Raw genomic sequence first — 17,664 nt, forward strand, 5'->3', positions numbered from 1 at the left:
GTATGTGTACGGCTTTGTGGATGTGCTGTTTATGCTCATATGTTTTTTTATGCTCCCAGGTGAAAGACCAATTCCCTTTGGGGCAATAAAGGTTTATCTATCTCACAACATTCAAATATAAATGAAACAACCAATATATACACTGTATATTAAAAATATAAAGTATTTCATACAATCCATTGTCAACCTTTATTCAAAAGAACCAACATCCTAGTCGGTGTGATGCAACCGCCGCGGCATCGTGACTGACTCAACGCCACTCGCACTCGACTTTGACCCTTCTCCTACCAGGGTTTCCATAGCAAAACATAACAAAACATTTACTGCCCACGGGGAAGTATATACGGCTATAACGGCCGTTCTATATCCTGCTGCTGCTCCTTGACCCCCGTCTCACTGAAGCAATTGACCCAAATAAGTTGGTCTCCTACCCCCAAGTGGCGCTTGCTTCCCACTGCGGCCTACCGGGGCGCACACTGAAGCACTGAGCTATACATCAACGCACGGCCGAGCCCCTCAGCAATGGGTGGGCTGCACGTTGAGACATAATACGGCGGTTCTCAAGGCCGGCTAAGATGAATACTCAGCTATATATGCCCCTTAAAACCAATATTTTCCTAATGTCTACAGTAGAGAATTGAGAGGGGGGGGCAGGCCAGGGATTTTTTTTTCTTTTTTTTTAGGCTCGAGGAATACCTTTTCGGTAAAGTCAACACGGCCCACACACAGAGCTTTACAATGCTTCTGTTTTCCTACCGGAGCAGCAGGTTTCTGTGGTGGAGAGAGAGGAGAAGCAGGGGGGTGGGGGTGGGTGTGGGGGGGGGGGGGGGGGTGGACAGGACATATCTCACTTAGAGCCCTGCGGTTCCACCTATAGCTCCACCAGCCACCTTTTCTCCAGTTAACTACTGCCAAGTGACTCATCAAGGTTTGGTTTTTTATGTTTGGTCTTTCGCAAGTGAAGGGTGAAAAAGACTTCTCCCGGGGAGAGATAATACCGGGCGGGTTATCGCGAGGGCGGCGCCGGGGCCACTCCGACGTCACGCGCCTCGCCAGAGTCCTGGAATGACCGAGGGCTTCCCTCTGGTTGCTAGGCGCCGGGGTTCCGTGTGTGTGGATAAACACGGAGATTCCTCGTGGCACACCTGTGTGTGAAGTCTAGGGTGCCACGCTGTTCCGGCGGATTGCCTGAATGCAATCTGTTGCCTCATCCAACACACACACACACACACCCACACACACACACAGTCACACCACCATTCAGTAACCATAGTTATTTTCCACTGACGGCGAAGATGACACACGCACCCAAACACTGGGGTTGCCATAGAAACTTAAATTATTTCGGATACTTGATAGTTTGTTGCTATTCCGGTGCTATTTTAGTGTGATGAAATGCACAGGGATAGTGGGAACTTTAACCCTGATAGTATGAGGCACATTACACAGACAGACCCATTGAGCTAAACAATGTACTACTGCTGGAAACAAACAATGGATTAGATATAAATTGTCAGGATAAAAAAAAAAAGCACTATGAATAGAGTCAGCATGACTATACTCAAATTAATCTTGGGAGCGCAAATGAGAACGAGAGAGAGAGAGAGAGAGAGAGAGAGAGAGAGAGAGAGAGAGAGAGAGAGAGAGAGAGAGAGAGAGAGAGAGAGAGAGAGAGAGACGAAGCGTGGGAGCAAGAGAGCGAGAGCGAGAGTAAAGGCCTCCTCAAATACCCAGGAGGCCGTGCGGGCAGCAACCATATCCTCTGTAAGCAATTTCACAAACATGAAATATGTGACGCGTCCGCGAGAGGATGAAATGGACTCTATGAATGTGACCTCCTCATCGCGGGCCAGAGCCTGCGTTCACATCTCCTGCCAAGCATCACAGGGAAGGCTGGCCCTTCCAGGCACCGCCTGGCCACGGGTTAAGTGTGCTTCAGACTGCTGAGCCCTGCGCTTTATACCCACCTCACTCCAGGTATACACACATGTGTGGTAAGCTGATCCGTGTTTGCCTTTATGAAAAGCAATTTGGTATTTGCCTTTAATGTAAATGTGTGTATGTAATGTCGTGACATGTATTTATGTGTGTAATTATCAGATAGAAGTCTTGTGGTCGACTCGAAAAGGTTTGACTGTTTAAAATGTTGAAATTGGATGTTTTTTTGGGGGATTATTGTAGGAGTATTATTTCATGCATTTTCTCCCTCCATGCGTCTCCCAGATCTTAATAAGGAATATAACCTGCATATAACACGTCTGAAGACGCAGAATCCCCCCCACAAACATATCGTTGAAGGACTACATAAAAACCAGTTCCTGTGACAGCAAAGACACCACAGAGGGTAGGACGAGACCGGTATGATTCGGCCCAAAGTGATTGTCTTTCAGAGGCTTCATACCGCATCCCTCCTGATGACAGACAGGGCGACTGATAAGCAACGCAGGAATTCCTCGTAGAGCAAGAGAGCAGCTCTCAGCCACCCCTATAAGCCCACGAGCGCCTCACAGCTCAACGACTGCCACCTGCGTGTTGATGGAGCCCATAATACCCGTGGGACATGCATTTTCTTTGCGGCTACAGTAGATGGCTGCGCTTAATGACAGACGAGCAATCGTCGATAAATCATCATCTTTAATCCGTTCGCTATCCGACGAGCGTCTGGTTTGTCGCTGCTTTATTTTGGCGTGCGAACTATAAAAAATGGCTTGGAGGAGGGGCGACAAGGGCTGGGAAGAATAAGATCTCAGATAAGACGTGAGTCAGTGGTGTTCCTGACAAGCATCTTTTGCGGGTTTTAAGAGGCAGCATACCTCTGTAGCAAGAGCAACAGGCTGTCAAGTCATCATTACGGACACCTGCTGCTGCAGCCCACTTCTTCCTCTCTGTCTCAACACAACAGGTGGCTCTTCGGAGAAACCTTACACACACACACACACACACACACACACACACACACACACACACACACACACACACACACACACACACACACACACACACACACACACACACACACACACACACACACACACACACGCGCACTCTTCTACGAAAACGAAAACGTCAAAGCGCCTGTTCAAACTGAATATTTGTGGTCAATGATTAGACACTTTTGTAATCATTCCAGATCATGAAATTGACTTATACATCACTCTGGCACCTGTTTGCTAACAACTTTCCAGGCCTGAGAGATTGTTACCGTTAAAGTCTCAACCCACAAGACACACTTAGACCAATGACTTCATCCGGGACCTCCATGGTCTGACTGGACACGAACAATAGCAGGTCTGTGTCAGCCGGGCCGTTTCTAGAATAGTGTGTGTGTGTGTGTGTGTGTGTGTGTGTGTGTGTGTGTGTGTGTGTGTGTGTGTGTGTGTGTGTGTGTGTACCGCTGACCGAAAGGTTGAGTCACATCCTTCCTGAGGTCGCCAGTGTGTTCGCTATGGAATGCTGGTGCTCAATGGCCCATGACATCATAGCACCTTGGCATTATATTAAAAAAAAAAAAAGAAAAGAAAAAGGAAAGCCACAATGGTGAAAGACCTCCAGGATTCAGTGGGAAGAAGAAGACCCGTCCAGGGCTAGACGTTAGGCACACCAACCCCCCCGACCTTACAGTGAGAGGATGACATCATGTCATGTAGCCAACGTCACAGACACAATAATAACCAAATGACATCAGGCATGGAATGACCACGAGATGACGGGTTTCTCTAAATAGATATTTAATGATTTAAAACAATGTTGTTACAGACCTAGGGTGACACAGCCAAGGAAATACATGGAGACGGCTGTGTCCTTGGATAGAGGGCTACTTTTCTGACCTACCTTTCATTTCGTTTAGAATGTGCGGAATAACACTGTACTCTTCGTTGGCTATCTAGATATCATGCGGACAAAAGGGCCAAAACCTAAAAGGCAAAATGGATAAGCAGGCAAGCGAGCGACGTTTATTACAGCGCTGCACATTGGCTGTTGACCATAGAAGGGAGCGTTGGTTTAAATGACAGTAACCGTTCATGACCACGGAATCCACTAAATAAACAAAACGCGTAACAAATATATACAGATAATCAGCCGTTAACAAAACAAAATACTGTTTTATTTATATATATATATGAAAGCTAAATCATCATTTTTGACCAAGGATGCGTGACATCACAGTAAACCTGTAGAAATGAAACACCGTTGTAACATGAGGGTTTTCCGACGGTCAGACCCTTTAGGGAGGTGGGAGTGTGGAGTTGACGTAAACATATCCCACACACCGCTCTCCCATCCCAGGGGGGGGGGGGGGGGGGGGGGGGGTCCAACCCGGCTGAACGGAGCGCATGGGCCAGTTCACAACGTCTCAAACTCTCATTGATTTGAAATAAACACGACTATAAGAAAAACAAAACAAAAAGAAACAGGATACTGACGGTTCACCGTGTCTGTGGTTGACGGACACTTGCTTTTTTTTTTTTTTTTCTAGGCTCGTTAGCGAGGAGACTCCGCCCCCTCTGACTTCCACCTGCTGAGGGGCGGGCATGCCCCGCCTACTGGGTCCGGAGTTGATAATCTGCAGAGGAAATTGACAGATTTAATCAAATGGACCGAAAAGAAAAGAAAAGCGAGGGGGAGGGAGAGGGAGAGGGAGAGGGAGGGAGAGGGAGAGGACGGAGGGACAGATTGAGTGGTGAGTGCAGCTGAGGATTCACGCCCAGAATGAGCCGAGGACAAGGGAAATGAGAGGAGGATGTTTGAGCAATTACTGGCATTAGCACAAAAAAAAAAGACCTTACATGTGCAACACTGCTGATATTACAATCAGTAGTACAAAAAGAAAAAAACAGAACAAGAAAAGTTTGGAAACTGTTGGGCATCCTGGGTTGAGTGGGTTGTCCATATCACACACTTAGATCAGACTTTACTTGATTTGAGATCTTCTGATTTATACGCTAACTTCCCGGTAATGTTTAGGCTACTCAGATGTTGTCGTTTTTATTACTATTTTTTATTTTATTTTTATTTTGAACAAAAAACTAAAACGATGCACTATGACGACATATTGATCTGCATAATGTAGTCATATTTTGATCACAATAGAAATGTAAATAAAAAAATATTAAAATCAGTTGGCATCCTTGCACCTTGTAGGACGTTGCCACAGCGGGCTGCTGGCACGTGTCCCTCTCCAATGGAGTTGAGTTCCCAGCACATTGCGCACTGCGTTGCCCAATGGTTGCCTAACCTAGGGGTACCTAGTGAACTGTTGACCTACCTCCGTTCTGGGTGATGTAGCGCACCCAGGGCAGGGCCTGGTAGCCACTCTTCTCAATGATCTTCAGGTAGCGCACCTGACCAAGGGAGAGGGGGGGGGGGGGGGAAGCATCTGTTAGTCAGTACAAAGTGGGAGGGAACATCTGGATCAGTACTTTGTTTCGTCTTTCTTAGCTTCTGCTTCATCTGGGTTTTTTTAATGGTGAAAAAGTGCATGCATACAGGCACCGTGACATCAATAAATTCACAAAATGTACACTAAAATGATTTTATATTTGCATCAATGTCTTTTGATTGAAAATATTTGCAATGATGTGTTTGGCAATAAGACGTGTCCACCCCTAAATAAAATAGTTGTTTCTTTTCCACGATATTCCCGCCATCGTTCTCCATGGGAGGGGAGGGGGGGGGGGGGGGGGGGGGGGGGGGGGCGGGAATCTTCAAAAACACAGAATTTCAACTCACAACTTCGAGTCAGGTAGTGCAACTTCAACCCGAGGTCAACACATGTGACTGGGTACTCAGCACCTTATATCAACGGCCCCTCTGGCCCTCTCGCTGCGTTTCTCAGAGCTCCATCCAGACACGAAGGCGCTGCACTACGGCTAACGGAGCGGCTATTGTTCGGCCGCTAGTCCCAATGGGGAACTCCAGCCGTGTGAAGCAAGACACGTTCCACGAATTGTACAGCCAGCGTAGTAGCGCGGGGGAGGAAGCTCCAGCGTAGGAGCCGTGAAAATAAAAAAAGCTCAACTTCCCCCAAAACAGACGCCTTCACCGAGCGCCTGCCTGCAACTCATTTACATAACTGTACTCGCCGCAGAAGAAGAGAAAGCCTGTGTCAGCACAACCAACCTGGCACTTTCGCAAGCCATTAACCGATAGTGTGAGCACATCGCGGGGAATACGAGAAATACGCTCCGAGAATATGAACTAGTGGAGGCCTGGTGCCAGCAGGCTCCGAGTGCGTTTCCCCATCCTGACTGTGAGAACCTGGTGCTCAGGAACCGCTGTCGCAACGCCCTTTGGCGCCACAGTTTGGTCTCCGTTAGAGGATCTGTGACATCTCGTCGTAGTTGATGTTAATAATGAGGCGATGTTAAAAAGCTGCCTTCTTATTAATAATTTCCAAGTATTCCCTGAAAGCATTATTTGCTTCGTTTTTTTTTTTTATTCCCGGTGGGTTTATAATGACAGAAGGGGACGGCTTTGCGGTAACCGTTGGAAATGGATGGGAAGTGCTGGCCCTATCCCGAGGCCAGTTCCCTGGTGAGTCCTTGCTGGTCCACTACCTTGTTATTACCTTCCACTACACACACACACACACACACACACACACACACACACACACACACACACACACACACACACACACACACACACACACACACACACACACACACACACACACACACACACACACACACACACACACACACACACACACAGAGAGACAGAGAGAGAGCAAAAGAAGGGAAGAGAGAGAGAGCAAGGGAGAGAGAGAGTGAGAGAGAGCGAGAAAGAGAGAGGGCTTGTGATGGGGGAGAGAGTCAGGGAGAGAGAGAGAGAACGTGAGCGAAAGAGAGACAGACCACAGCCACCAGACGTATGACGACAGAAAAAACGCACGCGCACGAAAAAAAACAACTTTGAAAAATAGAAAGAAAACAACTACACACAGACGTGGGATCAGCATTTTCCCCGTGCTCAGCCCCGGCAGTTAAACATGCAGGAGGGCCCTGGCAATGAGGGCCCGAGTCAGCACAACGCCATCAAACGCAGCAACCGCCGCAAAATATAAATTACGGCTGGCCGAGGGGAGAAGGGTAAGTAAAGGATGCTAGCGTGTATCTGCGCTAACTACAGACTACAGCTGTGGCCTGCGTGGGCTTATCTCACAGTTAGCGATCCCCCCTCCCCCCCCCCTCCACCAATGGAGTACATGATGCCGACTTGTCCCCCCCCCCTCTCCTAAAAAAGAAAAATCGAATAAGAAGTTGGAGCGCTTTCATTACCGAGTGGGCAGTGTTTAAAAGTTCATTACGCTTTAAAACTTCCCATCTCCTTGTTAAATTCTTGAGGGCGGGAGCTAAGCCTCCGTCTCACACGCGCTTTCGTAGACGCGCACCCCTACACTTAGTGGTGGCCGTTAAGAGCGACTTTCTCAGGCTTTGATATTTGCATGCGTTTAATTAAACTAACGAGACCCCCAGCCACTCCCCCCCCCCGGCTCTCACGTACAGTGTGGTGGTACCGTCGGCTCTCCCCCCCGTCCGTCCCCCTAGTCCGCCACCACCGCTCCGACATGAGGCGACCGCTCGACTCCACGGGAGGTTTCCATGGGAACCCGGTGTGTGTGTGTGTGTGTGTGTGTGTGTGTGTGTGTGTGTGTGTGTCGCCGGTTTCCCCGGAGACACCGGGGACTTGACCTCAACGTGAATGGACCTTGAGGGCTTGCATCCAAAGGGAACCTCGGTGCACGTACAAATAAAAAGGGAGCCACAGCAGCACCACAACAAGACGCCAGCGCAGGCCGTGAAGTGTAGACCCCCCCCCCCCCCCCCCCCCCCCCCCCCCCCCCCCCCCTCCGGGGGACGGTGGACCACAGGGTCTATTTCCTCTGCATTGTGTGGAAACAATGTGGCCACCTCGTCCCTCGCGCACCACTTCTTAAAGAATGCCTTCCAGCCCCTGAGATACTTTCTTTAAAAAGATCCGACGTTCAGACGCTGGGCCCGCTCTGACCACCTGCTAGAATGTAACCGCCGTATTTATTCGCAAGAACATCTCGCCGGCCGACGGATCCCAGCCCACGACGCGGTATGTGCTTTCCGAAAGCATCTGGTTGATTCGGTTTGGGAAAAAATGCGAAGATGAAAAAAAAAAAAAAAAAAACAGGAAGGAAGAAATAAAAAGGGAGAAAATCAAACGAAAAGTAGATTACGCTCTGTCAGCTGCCCATTTAGCGTGAGTGATGAGCAGCATTCTGATACGCCAGTAAAAACGCCCCTAGGACAACCGGCGTACGTTTCAATTAGCTCCGGGACGGGGGCCGCTCCTTTCCGAGTGGGCTGTGCAGCGTCCTCGCTCCGCCTTAATCCGGTTTTCACGACCCGTCCAGGGAAATGACGGTGGAAACGACCGTCCCTCAAAGTCTCATATTCTGGTGACATTTAAAATGGTAGTCGCAGACAAAGTTCACAAAATGGCACGGTGTAGCTCATTTCTCAAGCAATGTTGTAGTATTTAACAAAATAAATGATATACCTCAATTACTTTTACCCACATCGGCTGATATTTATTCAAAAAAAAAAGTATTCTGAGGTGAAATGTTATCAGGTATGAAAAACTGGGAAACATTTTGCCGTATTTTATACAGCGTATATGCAAATCCAATTCACTCTTCATTGCTTTTTCGACCTTCTCCATCTCTGCAAAGTCAGCAAAGAAGAAGAAAAAGAGACAAGAAAGGCTTCCCCTTTTCTTTTGAGGCTCCACCGTTTACTGGCAGCCAGTTCCTCCACATTCACATGAATCCATGTGCTGCAAATATAACGATAGGACGTGGTGAAATGGTTAGCACATCAGTTGTACATCCCATAGCCATCCAGACCCCGTCCGCCAGTTAACAGGTGCTTCTTTATTACTAAATAACCTTTTGGTATTGAAAAGACCTTAGGATTCTTAAAGCTCTAAAGATGATACTGGTGTCGCCTATAAATTAAAAACAGAACAGTTTATTAGGAGTAGAAATGATTCAAGACTAAATCAAACAACTGCCCTCCAACGACTAGATACTGATCTTTGAAGATCTGTTGCCCCTTCTGGCCAACACAAGAATATGTTCAAACATGTCGTTTACCTGAAGTTGTGTGGGCTTGGTACAGCTGGGACCTGTTCTAGAAAACTGGATTTTCAAGTCTGATGATAAGTCATTGATATCTTGAATGTTTGAGCATAAGGATTAATTGCACAGAGGAAACCTAGCTGGCATTGCCTGACAAGTTAAGCTCCCTAATTAGCCCGGGTCACAGCCAGTTCTGCTTGAGTAATCCACACCCACGCCTGCACCAATGACTACTTTATCATACTTAAAACTTTATCATAGTTTACATTATATATTTTCTACCAATAAATATTATACTTCAGTATATGCTACACATGAACCTTCTAAGATGGCGCAATTTGCTTGACTCGCTATCTCGGGACATTGGGCAATATCCCATGATTGAGAACTCAAACTCGGGATATTGTTTTCTTTGCAAACTGTCCCATTATGCAAGTCGTCACGCTGAGAAAAATAAACAGCTAATAAAAACAAATAAATCCTGGCAAAAAGTTTAATCTTTTTTTATTTTTGTCTTGAGCGTTCACGTGTAGTATATACTAAAACAATTATTCACCTCAGGGTCCGTGAATTGTGGGGAATAGCCCTATTCCCCACATTTCACTTCGCCTTCGGCAAATAATTGTTAAATATACGACATTAAGAATATGTTTCTGCATGTATTCTTTATCATTGGTATGGCGTGCCTTAACAAACTTGAATCTCAAATAACACAATCTCCACTATAAGCCTTCAGAAACCTCCTAAATGTTCTACACATTACTTGCTAGGAATTTATTCATCCAAATTTGTGAACGCTTCGATGAACCCATGGGAACTACACGTAATACAAATAGCAAAAACAGCATGTGCCCAACTATCGCGCATCACCATGCCCTTGTACCGGCACACAACAATCCTCCGCATTAACTCCATATGCAACGTCTCCTTTCCCCACTTCAATGTTGTGTAATTTGACAACGATGCAGTAACATAAATACTGTAGTATAGTCTTGGTGCACCGCAGAAAGCCTCCACGGCAACCTCTTGCCACACTCCAACCTGTTATGCATCCACTTCTCCTTGTAAGCGACCACTGTTGCAATCCACGATAAATGATCGTGGATTAAACCCTTATGCGGTGCACGCAGTCGTACATTGCGGCTCCCCTAACCTGCTTTCCAGCACGGGCCACACATCAGTGGCCCACGTGGCTGAGGCCGTACCCGGCAGGTAGAGGCCTGATGCCCACGGCTGAATTCGCCCTGCGTCACACAGGGATGAGTACTACTTTAGCGCTGCAATACCCGCTGCTCTTGCCATCTACCGAGTTCCTCAAAAATCGTCAGAGGCAACATACTTGTGCAACAAGGTTCGGCATGTCCTGGGACGGCCTGTTTGTGAACGTTTGTTTGTTTGTTTGTGCGTGCGTGCAAAACGGGTGTGCTGTTTACGTGCGCAAGTGTGGGCGTGTGAGTACGTGTGCGAACGGGTGTGCTGTCTGTGTGCGCCCGTGTGAGGGGGTGTGCATGTGTTTGTGCGCATGTGGGTGTGAGGACGAGAGAGCTGACCTGGATGCCTGACGTGGTGAAGTACGGAATCTCAAACTTGACGCTGATGGGCGGCTTGCCCTCCTTGTCCTCGGCCTCCACGCTGGGCAGGCCGAAGTGGGCGCGCATCAGATACTCCTTCCCGCCCTGCCGGGAAGAGAGAGGAGCACACACGCCGCACTCGGTCAGAGAGTCCCTGCGGCACACTCTTAAAGTGACCCGTCACTTTAAGAGTGACGGGCCTGATGTAGTGCCACACAGGACGGGGCGCTGGGGGGGCGCTGGGGGTGCGCTGCGGGACTAGGCGACTCACGGGGAAGGACTTGATGGACCACACTATCTCGCTGTTCTCCGGCACCCACTTGACGCTTCCCACCGTGGTCTTGAATTTGGGCGAGTCTGCGTCCGTTGGCACAGGAATGTGGATCTCCACGTTGTTGGCTGTCGACCGCCTTTTGAATTGGCTCTTGGCCTGAGACGAGACAAAAACACAGAGCAGAACACAAGGCCAGACAAAGGGGGATGGGCCGGTCAGGTTGAACTTGATCTGCGGCGGGAAGATCTAACGTTGTTCTTTTTTTTTTTAATTAATTGAGGCGTTCAATGGAATTCCTTTCAGCTTGTGTTGCAGCTCATGCAACAAATAGGCCAGACGCATCAGGAAACGCAGGGTTGGCCTCAGATAGCCTCACTTGATGGCACAGCTGCTGCTTCAGGCAGAAGGATTTGAATACACTATACGGTCACGGTGCAGTGTATACCTTCCTCAAATAGAGAAGACATGTTATGTCCTTTGTAAATCGACGCAACCAACCTTGATCATGTACTCGATTCGACTGTGCGAGTGCTTCTCAATGACGGACTCGATCCAGATGAGTGGCTTCACCTGCAACAGACATCCAGCAACATGAAACGGTCCATCCAGCATTCCGCCTTTTACAGCAAAGGACATAGAACATCGTCGCCCCCTAGTGGACAATGTGTCAAAATACATTCCAAGAAACGCATGACATCAGTTTTATGTAAGGAGCTTAAAAAGGCCTCTTTAATCACCAGGTGCGAGTTTGATGAGCCATTACAAGCCATTGAAAAAACTGCCCCTCTTTGACTAGGTGACATCACAAGTGGAAGTGTCCACCTATATGTGTGATGGATGAATAAGCTTTACAGTTGCTATTGTACACCAGGTTGTCTGGTAGACTGATCTAATGACTCTGTGAATCTGCCTAAAAACCGAATCAAATCGACTGTGTGGAAGCAGAGGATTAGTAGCCAGAAGCATCATTGTCATGAGTGTTCATACACACAGACCCATGGAACAAAGCCCTTCAACAAAAGTAGCACGAGTGGCCAGGGCCCGTGTCCCCACAAGACCGGTGTGGGAGAGAGCACTAAGCCCTAATCAGTCAGGACTGGCCCCCCGGGAAGGGGTTGGGGCGGACCCCGTGACCCACTCACGTGAGTGTTGAGGCGGTAGGACATGAGCTCAAACTCTCCGTCGGGGGGGATGAAGGAGATGGTGCGGTCGTTCTCGAAGCGCGACAGACGCACGCACTGGTGGAACTTCACGTCCTCCAGCTCCACGGATTTACTCTTCCCTCCTGCAGAAGAAGAATTAGACAGCCAATCAGAGAAACACAACCAGTGTATCCTTGGCGTTTTTTTTTTATTTGGTGAAATGTTCTTTGTGAGACGTTATTATATTGTACTGCTGCTGTACACACAGTACAGTTGTCATACTGTGTTTGTATACTGTTTGAGCATGGATCGATTGCTTAGTCAACATGACATTTTGATCGTATTGTTTCATACAACTTTGTGGAGTGTTGGGTAAAGTCACCAAAAGATTCTGAATATTGCAGCCTGTTTCGCAGATTACTGCAGCAGAGCTCTCACTCAAACCTGGAGCCATTTTTAGAACGGCCAAGGGACATTAGTCCCTTGAAACGAAAAATAATGGTAAAAGGGGTCCAGGTTTAAAAGTACCAAAGTTATATTCGCAGCCAAATAGGAAGTCAGATTTTCAGATAAATATAATATTTTACATTCTTAAACCAGGGGATATGCATTCATCAGCAGAGAGTTATTTGTCAATTTAATGTTACATTCGTAACGTACATTTCATACTTTTACTGTTTGTAATGAAATTGGAATTGTACACATCAAATGATAACCAACCATTCTCACACAAATACACAAGCAGATAGCAAGGACTAATCAGCTGCAGTGCTCTGAACTTTTTATTTTCTGCCAGTGGCATACCAACATATCCAAAGTAATATCTGCTACTATCAACTATTCTGCTTTAATCTTTTCATTTTATTTTAACAACAACAATAACAAAGAATCACCTGGCCTTCACACAACATGTGTCCGCAAATGCGAACAAGGTAGTCTGTGAACAAGGTAGAGTGAACTCACGTCCGGTGTTTTCAAACAGAACCTTGTCGTTGAGCCCCAGGCGCAGCTCTGGCATTCCAGAGAGGAAGACACGCATCTTGATAGAGCCCACAATCTCACTCCGCAGGACATTACCATTGGCACTAACCTGAGAAACACAGACAGAGAGAGTCAGAAGTCACCATCCAAATGAACTACAGGCTTAGTTATGGTTCCACGTCACAAGGGGGTTACGGACCCATCACGTCCTTGTGGACACTCCTAGCATCCATCGCAACGGCCTGACGTGCGCCTCCCAAAATGTGTAACCTTGCGTCCAGGCGACACAGCAGCAAGGGCTGTGATTGTTCCTCTCACTAAAAACGCGATGCAGAACCAAAACAGGTTTACGACTGCGTCGAAGCGTCCGTGACGTGTTGTCATTACGTTGGGTCGACGTGGAACAATAACTGAGCCTTAAGACGTAGGCCGAGAGTGAGGGCTGAAAGTGAGCTGAGCAAGACAACACCCTTACGAATTCCGGGTAAAAAAGTGTGTTTGTGAACGCCAAACCATAGGTCGAAGTCTCTGAAAGGTGACCCAGTACAGGAAAGCTTGGTACTTACCAGGAGGTTGACCGACTCAATCACGTCCAAGAACACCTCGTTCTTCCGGTACTTGATGCCCTCAGAACGCCACGACACGGCGTTGGTGACGGTGGCAGGGGGCCTGGGGGCGCCGGTGTCCAGCTTGTGTCCCTCCTGGGTGATGTACCTGGCAGGTCACATGCACACAAATGAACACCAGACCAGCAAAAGACAGGCTCCCAGGGACAATGAGAGTCCTAGAGACATGTGGAAAGGCTGTGCATACAAGTGACAGGCTGGGCATAGATATCTTATAGGTAAAGCAACGGAGACTTTTGCAATGTCTTCATCATGTGCTCATCCCTGTATTTGTTATAATATTTGGATGTGGGTTATTGCAAATGTTGCTATCAGCATAGCATCGTCTGCAAGTAACACTTTCTTAAAGTGTGCTTTTTTTGTTTGTACAAAAACGCAATCTTAATATCGAGATAATATTATATTATAATATTAGAGATTGAGTCAATAAAGAGGTTATGTTTGATCAAGGGGTAGAAGAACTGCTCATATTTCACTGTGACTGACTCTGGAATAATACATTGTGTAAAGATTACTCACTCCTGTAGGATTTTGCTGTCTGTGGTTTGAGGATAGCCAAAGTCCATGAGCTCATCCATGAGCTCGTAAATGATGACAAAGTTATCTCTGATGCTCTCCTCTTCCAGCTCCTTGAAGTACTCAGAGAACACCTTGAGGAATATTAAAACATGCATGTTAAAGCTTCTCCAACAACTGCTGTGTTCCAATTTCACTGGGTTTATTCTGTGCCTTATAAAAGCTGGTTTTATTTGATCAACATAGGTACCTGGATAATCTTGTACAGGAAGGAGAAAACCAGGGATACGCTAGCATTCTTCTTCGACGTTGCAACCACTTGAGGGGAGTGTTAAGTAAAATCATATAAACGAACGTGTAGTGAAGTCGCACAGCAGCAAACATAAATTCATTTTGACGGACACACTAGAAACGACCCGCTGCTGAAGGATACGATAGAGGTTGTTGTGTTTGATCCACATGAAGCGGACTCCGCCGTGGGATAGGATGGGGGAGAGAGTCCCCTCCTCTTCCTTGTCCATCAGAAGTGTCATGAAGTGCTCGATCTCTGACATGTCCACATCTCCTCGGTAGTTGCGGCACACCAGAACCTAGTTTACCCCAATAATCAACACATCCAGAGATATGACAATGTGACATGATGGCTCAATTGTCGGACCAGCTAGTAAGGGCGGTTGTCTAACTTACTATGTTATGCTCATCTTGGAAAACATAAACAATGGGACAATCATTCTAAAATCTAACTGGTCAGGCAAATAAGCGTATTTTCTGCCAATCCTTGATCTAAACAACATCTTTGGTGCGTCCACGTCACTTGATTAAGTAGTCTTTCATTGCAACAGCTGTCAACAAGGAATGCATAAGCTAGCTTATCGGTAGCAAGGAGTTAGCATGATCAGAAGGCAGTTCGTAACAATACATTACCTTTCCTTTTAAATCCAACACGTACACCGCACTTGCAGACATCTTCAACACTTATACCGCCAAAGCGGCGTATCAGTAAGCGTTTTAAAATTCAACAAATGGTGCTTGTAGAGCGTAACACTTATTCTGACATAGTATTGTAATGAGAACTGAGGCAAGAGACCCTTCCCTTTTTTTGCAACAAACTACCTGAATGTGCCGTTGGCGCCCCCTATGGGACAGGAGGGGCTGTTTCATCATTTGTCTATTGATACATATATGCATTGTATGTATGTATATATATATATATATATACTGTGTATACATATATATATTCATATACACATGTCTGTGTATATATATAAACAGATGCATACATATATTTGTTGTGTGTGGATGTGTGTGTTTATGTGTGTGTGTGTGTGTGTGTGTGTGTGTGTGTGTGTGTGTGTGTGTGTGTGTGTGTGTGTGTGTGTGTGTGTTTGTGTGTGTGTGTGTGTGTGTGTCTTTGTGTGTGTCTGTGTGTCTCTGTGCTGTCCGCAACGAATACGAATACCAAGACAAATTCCTAGTATTTGTAAATGTATTTGGCAATAAACCTTTTCTGATTCTGATTCTGATTCTGATCATTTCATTATGTCTATGGAGCGGCTGTGAACACCCCCTTCCTCATTCCATTGTAAGACCTGTGGATAGACCGCAGGACTCTTGTTCAAATGCCTCCGCTAAGCAGATTAAGGTCATGCTGATGAATCAGGCCTATGGTGACTTATGAGGCCCCGTGCTCAAGGCTTCGCCGGTCTCCATTCAATAACCCTGCAGCCCAGAACTGTGAAATCAGACCCATGAGTCAATGGAGATACATCAGACGGTTAGAAACTAACCGCAAAAAAATACTTTGCAGCATTTTCCACATTGCATGTTTTCTTATTATTATCAGGACCTTTATGTTGGCCAGCTGTAACAAATTCGATTTTTTTTGCATAGAATTTCTAATGAGAATGTATTTCTCATAATGGTGCCACCAGTGCCAGTGAGTAACTATGTGTACTGTTGAATATTATGACACTCTTGAGGGACTACATGCCCAGATTCAAAATGCATTGAAATAGTTACAGGCTTAGTTACAGGCTTACACACACACACACACACACACACACACACAAACACACACACACACACACACACACGCACACACGCACGCCCACACACACACACACACACACACACACACACACACACACACACACACACACACACACACACACACACACACACACACACACACAAACACACACACTCACACACACACACACACACACACACACACACACACACACACACACACACACACACCCCCCACACACACACACACACACACACACACACACACACACACACACACACACACACACACACACACACACACACACACACACACACACACACACACACACACACACACACACACACACACACACACACACACACACACACACACACACACACACACACACACACACACACACACACACACACATATGGGACCAGTCTCAGGGTTAAAAGAAGCAGTGGCCTCAGCATTGTCACTGAGGGACAATACTGCTCAACTTGCCTCAGCTCCGCCACGGAACGAAAAGTCTGTCTTGTACTTCTGGACTTAAGGACGAGTAATCGCTGACAGATGTTATGTAAATATGGAAAAGTCACACAGATCCGCCAAGACAAATCCCTCTTGAGGTTGAACTGAGAAGTATGTGTGTGGTTGTACTTTGTTTGTGTTGAATAAATGTGTGAGTCTGTTGTTTGCCCATGTCTTGACTGCCACAGTGTCCAGTGAGGAGTGAAGTACAGGTTGTCTGCAGTGGAGTCTATTCTTATAATTTGGAACAGGGGAGGAAATGGATACAAAACCAAGGCCATGGTTTCATGCAAGCAGGATAAGCAAAGCAACATGAGTCACTGACCACAGTCCACTAAACACCATAGTCGGCCACAAGCAGAGAAGGCATTTTCCAGATTTCTTTATTCAATATATATATAAATATGTGTGTGTGTGTGTGTGTGTGTGTGTGTGTGTGTGTGTGTGTGTGTGTGTGTGTGTGTGTGTGTGTGTGTGTACGTGTGTGTGTGTGTGTGTGTGTGTGTGTGTGTGTGTGTGTGTGTGTGTGTGTGTGTGTGTGTGTGTGTGTGTGTGTGTGTTAAAACATTTACTATTGCTTAGACGTTAAATGCATTGACGTTAAATGCCAAGGGTCAAATCGACTTACATTAATTCATAGGTAGCCCTCAGAGCTCATAACCAATTAAATATTACAGGAAAAAACAAAAGAAGAAAAAAATCCTTGAGTTGATTTCCTGAAGTCAAAAGCAAGTGTGCTTCTCTGCTTGGCCAGCAGATTTCGTCAGTGTGTCCCTATGCGTCACCATGTCCAACCCGTGTGCTCTTGTCTCACTGCCCCTTTAGGTGCGGCAACCAGTATCTGCTGCTGTATAACTTGTTACCAATGTGTATGCTCAGGGTCTGCATATGTTTATT

The 17,664-nt window shown here is 46.6% G+C and overlaps 1 protein-coding gene across 1 annotated transcript; it reads right to left on the reverse strand.

Moving 5' to 3' along the window:
* Positions 1-3,683: 3,683 nt before the first annotated feature.
* Positions 3,684-15,372, reverse strand: LOC130386935 (AP-1 complex subunit mu-1-like). The gene is made up of 12 exons (XM_056595808.1): positions 15,147-15,372; positions 14,656-14,812; positions 14,473-14,540; positions 14,226-14,356; positions 13,647-13,794; positions 13,063-13,189; positions 12,100-12,242; positions 11,456-11,527; positions 10,955-11,113; positions 10,663-10,788; positions 5,267-5,342; positions 3,684-4,564 (listed from the first exon to the last, which is right to left on the reverse strand). The coding sequence occupies exons 1-12, from the start codon at positions 15,186-15,188 to the stop codon at positions 4,542-4,544; spliced, it is 1,272 nt and encodes a 423-aa protein (XP_056451783.1). The 5' UTR covers positions 15,189-15,372; the 3' UTR covers positions 3,684-4,541.
* Positions 15,373-17,664: the final 2,292 nt, after the last annotated feature.

The sequence above is a fragment of the Gadus chalcogrammus genome, chromosome 8 (assembly GCF_026213295.1).
Source record: "Gadus chalcogrammus isolate NIFS_2021 chromosome 8, NIFS_Gcha_1.0, whole genome shotgun sequence".
NCBI lineage: Eukaryota > Metazoa > Chordata > Actinopteri > Gadiformes > Gadidae > Gadus > Gadus chalcogrammus.

Excerpts from the sequence above, each read along its gene's own strand:
- LOC130386935 (XM_056595808.1), bottom strand. The coding sequence starts at position 15,188 with ATGTCTGCAAGTGCGGTGTACGTGTTGGATTTAAAAGGAAAG. Across the intron at positions 12,243-13,062 it reads TCTGTTTGAAAACACCGGAC|GAGGGAAGAGTAAATCCGTG; the intron begins GTGAGTTCACTC and ends CTTCTTCTGCAG. Across the intron at positions 4,565-5,266 it reads CTACATCACCCAGAACGGAG|ATTATCAACTCCGGACCCAG; the intron begins GTAGGTCAACAG and ends TTTCCTCTGCAG.